This window comes from Triticum urartu, chromosome 1A (assembly GCF_056163025.1).
Source record: "Triticum urartu cultivar PI428250 chromosome 1A, HENAU_Tu73, whole genome shotgun sequence".
NCBI lineage: Eukaryota > Viridiplantae > Streptophyta > Magnoliopsida > Poales > Poaceae > Triticum > Triticum urartu.
The window spans coordinates 194984657-194992003 of NC_141873.1; the positions used below are offsets into that span (position 1 = coordinate 194984657).

General features: G+C 46.3%; 1 protein-coding gene across 1 annotated transcript; it reads left to right on the forward strand.

The window, feature by feature from the left end:
* Positions 1 to 1877: 1877 nt before the first annotated feature.
* LOC125525542 (small ribosomal subunit protein uS13-like) lies at positions 1878 to 3305 on the forward strand. The gene is made up of 3 exons (XM_087529863.1): positions 1878 to 1983; positions 2688 to 2848; positions 3182 to 3305. Exons 1-3 carry the CDS (start codon positions 1918 to 1920, stop codon positions 3303 to 3305), a joined length of 351 nt encoding a protein of 116 aa, XP_087385989.1. The 5' UTR covers positions 1878 to 1917.
* Positions 3306 to 7347: the final 4042 nt, after the last annotated feature.

Genomic DNA, 7347 nt, shown 5'->3' on the forward strand with positions numbered 1-7347 from the left:
AGTATTTTAGAAAATTGAGTTGGTCCAATTTTTCAACAATATATGATAGGTCCTTCATAAAAAAACATTTTGGTCACTCAGAAAATGGAAAATGGTTCTTTTGACCAAAGAAAATGAAAACCTCCCAAATCAACATTGTTTGTCATCCCTAAATACACACCTATACAAAATATTGGTCTATTTGAACTAACTATAAGAGGTTAAATGTTTTCCATTTTTTAATGAAATTCCTATGCCGATTTCAAAATGTGAACAAATTTGACCGCGCGACTGTTCTTAGTTAGGTGCTTAATAATGCAAAAAATCATCCATGAAAGGTGGTTTAACATAAGTGAAAATGTTAGTGATGCCATTTTGCGAAATATTTTCGGTAGCTGCTTCAACCCCCTGTTTTTAGCACTAAGAAAAGTAAATTTTAATAGCTCATTTTTGAACCAATGAGGACGCAGCCCACAGATCACCCCCTTTATTCGATCTGTGTCATCCCCCTACTGATCCAGCATCTCTCGATCCCCTCCTTTCCGAGAAACCCTAGGGCGCTGCTGCCCCTCCTCTCCCCAATTGAAATCCCTCCTCTGCCGCCCCTCCTCCCCCATCCAGATCCCTCCCCCACCCTACTGTCCACACCCGCAACCGACGCCCCTCTGTCACCGTCGACAACTCATTCCGCCGCCGCACACTACCGCGCCCTCCCCTCACCCTGGCCCAATTCAATCCAACCCCACGCGCACACCGCTGCCGCCGCTGTTGACCCCTTCCTCCCTCGCACCCATGGCGTTTGCACTCAAGGCCTCCGCCTCCCCCGCCATCGCCACTACCTCCTCGACGATGTTCCCCTCCTCAACTGCCTCCGCGGCGCCGAGGGGCCGCTCCGCCGTGGCTAGGAGAGTCTTGATCCGCGGGGCAGCACCCGCGACCTGCTACCCTACGCACGCACCAACTCCAGCAGTTGGCTCGCTCGCTTGCTGCTGCAGGTGAGTGCTGGTGGAGCTCGAATCGGGGAGGAGGAAGGCGGGCGTGGAGGCGAGCCGTGGGTTGCAAGAAGGCGGTGGTCGTGTGCGCGCTCGTTGGCTTCCTCGGCGTCCTCTCCGCCATGGTTGGCTTCGCCGCCGAGGGCACCCGCGTCAAGGTAAAACCGTCCAGCAATCTCCAGCGCATCTCGCAGCGTAGGAAACGGCCTCCCTTTTTGCTTCGCTTTGCTTGCTGTTGCGGTTAAGTTGCGCGCTGCTGCTCGATGTCATCCCCCCGCCACCCTGCCACCAACCAAGAAGAAACACCAGTAGGTGCGCTGCGTAGGCAGAGGGCAGAGGCCTTGTTAGCTACTTGTTGCTGATGTGGTGATGCTAGTAGTATCGATCCCGTAGCTTGGGGATCGACCCTCCTTCTTTGCAAAGCGCATTGGGGATTTTCTTCATTAGCCAGCAGTGGTAGTAGGTGTGGCCGCTTCACCACGCGGCCTTGTTCAACCAAAGCGTGCTGCTACTACTGTGATTACTGACTCATTTGCCCTCAACAAAGATCATTGCGAGGCCGACTGGAGTGGAGTGGGGTGGATGCTTGTTTGGCCTAAATTGCCTCACACAATCCCTCCCTTCTAACTAAAATAGTATGATTGGGTCAGCATTTGTGCATCTTGCTTCCTTTCCATGGAGCTCACTTGCTGCTGCTAGAATATGTAGTATGTACGTATGTTACATGCTGCGGCTAGAATATGTAGTATGTATGTATGCTACATGCACCACAATTCTCATTGTGTTACCTGGTTCATACTTTAATATACAACAACTGGGTTTCTGATCATGCTCTGTTCCTTGTTGAATTTTCAGGCGATTTCGACATCATCAACTCTACACCAGCTATACAAAATAACTAAAATTCCCAGGTGTACCCTGTTCAAACTATGCTGCATATCAGCACATGCTAATGGTTAATGTGCATGGTCAACCAGAAATCAGAATTGCCTCTATAAGATGTTGTTTGTCAGTCATCCAAGAGCAACTTGGTTCTGATTATCTTCTTAGTGATGTTGTCTTGTTGTGCTTCTAAAGTAGTACTGCTTTATCCAAGCCTGGATCTCCTATGTACTGTAGTCCTGCCATGCAATCTGATCCTGAAACAAAACATTACTCTGTCTAACCCATGTATGATTTATAACATAGTAATATTGTGTAGCTTGATTATTTGTAAAATGGTGGGCAAATGTTGCTGCAAAGATATCAGTGGTATATGTGCATGCAGTTGACAATATGATTTCACATGTGTGTTTGAACATTAACCATACAGATTATGGTACTATTAATTTGGTGCAGTTGAATGAGTGCTTGGTGTTGATATTTTCTTAAATGAGCATTATTTTGTCTTATAATAGATTGATTTGCACTGTTTTGGTTAATCATAGTCCCACAACTATATGTGATTTAGTTGACTGAGATGTTGCAGTAGAATTTGTTGCTAGCTATTTAAGATCACTTAAGATAGTATATAAACATCATGTTGTGATCGTGGTGGTCATCGTGTTAAATAAATTGTAACACTGGTAGTCTAGTAGAAATTTTGATCAAATTGGAACTTTCATATGCTTATAAAGCTTCCCTATGAACATTAATAGGGATATTAGCATGGCTGCTATTGGCCCTTTGTATTAATATGTAATTAGTGTATGTACAAACTGAATGTTAAAATGACAGGGATTTCTGATGGCGGTGGTGCACATCCCGCGCCAGTTCAAGGTGCCGGACTGGTTCCTGAACAGGAAGAAGGACTACAAGGACGGGAGGTTCTCCCAGGTCGTCTCCAATGCTGTCGACATGAAGCTCAGGGATGACCTTGAGAGGCTCAAGAAGATCAGGTATAACCTCGCCATTCCCTGTTCTTTTTCCCCCTTGCTATTGGTTGATATATGACTATGTGTTAGATTCAACTACTGAAGATGCTTGCACTACATATCAGGACTAGCAATTTGTGTCTTGCTGGTAATATACAGTTTAATCTGCTATTATTAGCTAGGGTTGTTGATAGACTTTATTTTCTGCTGGAAGTCAAAACTTCTGCCAGCACTAACTTGGTTATATAACAGCTCAATTCAGTCAATCTTTGGGGTGTTGATACACTACCGCGCAAGTTCTATGGTATGTGAGTTCCTTCTATTGCTGCAAGCATTGACACAATATGTCATTTGCAGGGAGCTGGAGCTGGGCCAAGGGAGCAAGCAGTGCTGCTGGTTACTTGGGGCCAGATCGAGTAAGATGGCACAACATGGCGTGTGGCGGCCTATTTTGCTTCCAAGAGCAGTACTGTTTATTTGACATCGAGTTGTTGTCATGTACTGTCTATGATGTAGTGAACTGTAGGAGTGAAATGAAATTTTATCTGCTGTTGTATGTGTTATTTTCCTGTAATGTGTTGTGTACATTTTTACTTGAACATTAAATTCTCTAGAAAATGTTCTTACTGGACCTGATAGTGGCCACGACCCAATTATACTTGTACTATTAAGATGCCATGGCCCAAAATAACATGGGCTGAAAAGCTATTCAGAAGTACTATAAGCAGGCCTTGACTAAAACAGAAAATAGAAACAAAAAGGAAACAAACTATGTGGAAAGGTAAAGGCCCATGATAGAAAAGGCCCAAAAACATCAAGGAAAAAAAATCATAAATGGGCTGAATTAATGGGCAAGGCCCATATAGACACCTAATCGGACCAAGCTGAATCTTATCAACGACCTTTTCAATTGGTCGCAATTTTGCCATGTCAGATTGCCACATTAGATCCGACGTGGCCTGGGTAGACAGCCAGTGACCAAAACAAAAGGTCATGGGTTCCACGACCTTCTATGAGAAGGTTGTTAATTTTAGTTTACGACTGCCAACTTTTGACCTTCTATTTTTGGTCACAAAAAGGATGCAAATGAAAAACTATGACCTTTCAGCGGCCAATAGTGAGGCTCACAAGTTGACATATTTCTTATAGTGGTTATACCTAACAACTATTCTTTCATGATGGATGACATGTTCTTATACCATGCATCAAATTTCTTTGAGCGATGCTCATCTTGTGCTAACTCTCATGTGCTCATACACATCATGATGGATGATGTGTACATTTACCACACACACAATTTCTTTCGTTTGTGTGTCTTTTGTGTAGGTACCCATAAATACTTGTCAACCTCACAATCCCATGAGCTGACAAAACAAGATCTAGAGCGCAACGATGACTTTGGATCCCATGGATAGTGGTGGAGTGTTGTAACACCCCAGATGTAAATTTCCCTATTTGTACTCCAACTCTTGCCATTTCCGGCGTTAAGTTATTTTATTTCCTCGGGTTTGGGTTTTTTTCTCCGTGTGTTGTTGTCGTTGTCATGCATCTCATATCATGTCGTCATGTGCATTGCATTTGCATACGTGTTCATCTCATGCATTCGAGCATTTTCCCCGTTGTCCATTTTGCATTCCGGCGCTTCGTTCTCCTCCGGTGGTCATTTCTAGCTTTCTTTTGTGTGTGGCGATTAAACACTTCCGGATTGGACCGAGACTTGCCAAGCAGCCTTGGTTTACTACCGGTAGACCGCCTGTCAAGTTTCGTATCATTTGGACTTCGTTTGATACTCCAACGGTTAACCGAGGGACCGAAAAGGCCTCGTGTGTGTTGCAGCCCAACACCCCTCCAACTTGGCCCAAAACCCACCTAACTCTGCTCCATCATGTAGAGCGTTCGATCACGATCGCGTGGCCGAAAACCGCACCTCATTTGGACTCTCCTAGCTCCCCCTATGCCTATATATACACCCCCATTCCAAATTCGCGGATCCTCTCCCCTCTAACCCTAAAAATCCCAGATCTCCGCCGCCGCCGGACAACGTCCGCGCTGAGCCGGACGTGTCCGGATCCGTCACCGCCGCCACGTGGCGCTCCCGGGTTCGCGGCCGCCACCGCGCCCCGCGCCCCACATCGCCGGCCCGCAGGCCCGTACGGGGCCCTTCCGAGGCCCGTCCGCCGCCCGACCGGGCTCCGCGCCGCGCCGCCCGATCCACTCCACCCCGCCGCCTCGAGCCGCCTCCACGCCGGCGGCCGCCACCTCGCCGGCGACCCCGCCGCGCTCCCCGCGCCGCCTCCTGCCGCCCGCCTCGCTCCGGCGCCGCCAACCGGCGCCACCGCCTGCCTCCTTGCCCCGCCGCCTCGCGGGTCCGTCGCCGCCGTCATCCCGCGCGCCGGCGTCTTCCTCGCCTGGCCGGAGCGCGCCGCCGCCCGCCGGTCACCGCAGTCATCGCCTCGGTTCAAGTCCCGAAATTCTTGATCCATATGCTCATGTTCGCGGCTCCGTAACTGTGCATCCGTAGCTCCGATTCATGCATATAGCATGTCAAAATGTTCATCTCAGAGAGTACATCATTTCATTACATTGCATCATTTTCATTTGATCTTATCTTGATGCCCGAAATGCTGTTAGAAGAGGGCTACTTGAGTTAATTGTCAGATCTGCTACTTCATCTTAGACTTTTGTCATTTTTGCCATGATTATTGTGTGCATGATATGCCCGTGAGTTCTACATGTGTTTCGTTAAGGATTTTGTCATCTTTCCAGAGGTGAAACCCATGTATTTTTAGGATGTGTGTGGTGACTTGTGCAAGCTTGCAAAGTGGTGTACTTGCTAATTCTGTTTTCAGGGACTTAGTAGTTTCACTAAGTCCTGGGATTGTTTAGTTCAGGATGCCATATGTTCATGTTGTTTCCTACTGATCCGTGCCTCTTTTGAGGATAATCAGTAAAGGAGTTTAGCTAACCTTGTAGTTCTCTATCCATCCATGTCTTTGTCTGCAATTATGGAGCAACCTAGCTTGAGTCAATCGAGCTCTACTTTTGCTACTTTGTGAATCTGGGCAGATTGTCAACTTTTTTGCAATTTTGCCGGTGATGTTGTAGTTGATCCGTGCATGCTATGCTATTGTTCTTGCCATGTCTAGCTTGAATTTTGTGCCTTCTTGATGGATGTATGCTTGTCTTGCCATGACTTGCACCGTGGTGAGTGCATCGAGCTCGTAAACATGCCTTCGCGAGTTATGTTTCAGCATGTCCCAGTTTTCACTAAGTCCGAAAACTGATTATGTTTTTGCTATGTTCGTGTGCTTGTTAGTATATTTTGTGATCCCTTTTGGCTCAAGGTCACTAAGGGACTTTTGTTAAGCTTGTTTAGTAGCTCCATGCCATGTCTTTCTTTGTCATATTCAGGTCCTGTAGCATGTTGTTTTGTTGCTCCAAAGAGGGCTATATGATCTGAAATTCCAGACAAGTGTTAATTTCACTAAGTCTGAGATATGTTTGCCATTTGCATTTTTGCCATGCTTGTTTGAACCTTCTAATGGATGAATTGGCCGTAGATCAGTGCTAGACTTTTGTTAAGCATCTTGTGTGCATCCCTGCCATGTATTTTGTTGTCATGTTTGGGTGCTGTAGCATGTCCATTTCGTTGCATTTAGATGCCTACTTGCTGTAAATCGCAGACCGGTGTCATTTTTGAATCGCTTGCCATTTCCAAACCGTAACTCCGATTCCGGAGTTCTTTATATCGTTTTCAAGCGATTTCATCTCATCTTTCCAGTGGCACACTTGGTTTTCCAAGTTGAGGCCAGGTTCATGCATTTCCTGTCATATCTTGCATTTTGCATCCCGCATCGCATCCCGCATAGCATATCATCTTTGCATTGTGTTGTTTGAGTTTGCACGTGGTTGATTGTATCCTTGTTGCTTGTTTGTCTTGTTTGGGTAGAGCCGGGAGACTAGTTCTCCAACGAGGAGCCTGTTGAGTTTGCTTTTGAGGATCCAGTCAACTCTGACAACTGTGCAGGCAAGATGATCATACCCTCAAAATCACTACTATCTCTGCTATGCTAGTTTGCTCGCTCTTTTGCTATGCCATTGCTACGATGCATACCACTTGCTTGCAAGCCTCCCAAATTGCCATGTCAAACCTCTAACCCACCATTGTCCTAGCAAACCGTTGATTGGCTATGTTACCGCTTTGCTCAGCCCCTCTTATAGCGTTGTTAGTTGCAGGTGAAGATTGGAGGCCGTTCCTTGTTGGAACATCTTTTATTTACTTGTTGGGATATCATTATATTATCTTGTTATCTTAATGCATCTATATACTTGGTAAAGAGTGGAAGGCTTGGCCTCTCGCCTAGTGTTTTGTTCCCCTCTTGCCGCCCTAGTTTCCGTCATATCGGTGTTATGTTCCCGGATTTTGCGTTCCTTACGCGATTGGGTTATAATGGGAACCCCTTGATAGTTCGCCTTGATTAAAGCTTTTCTAGCAATTCCCAACCTTGGTCTTACCATTTTCC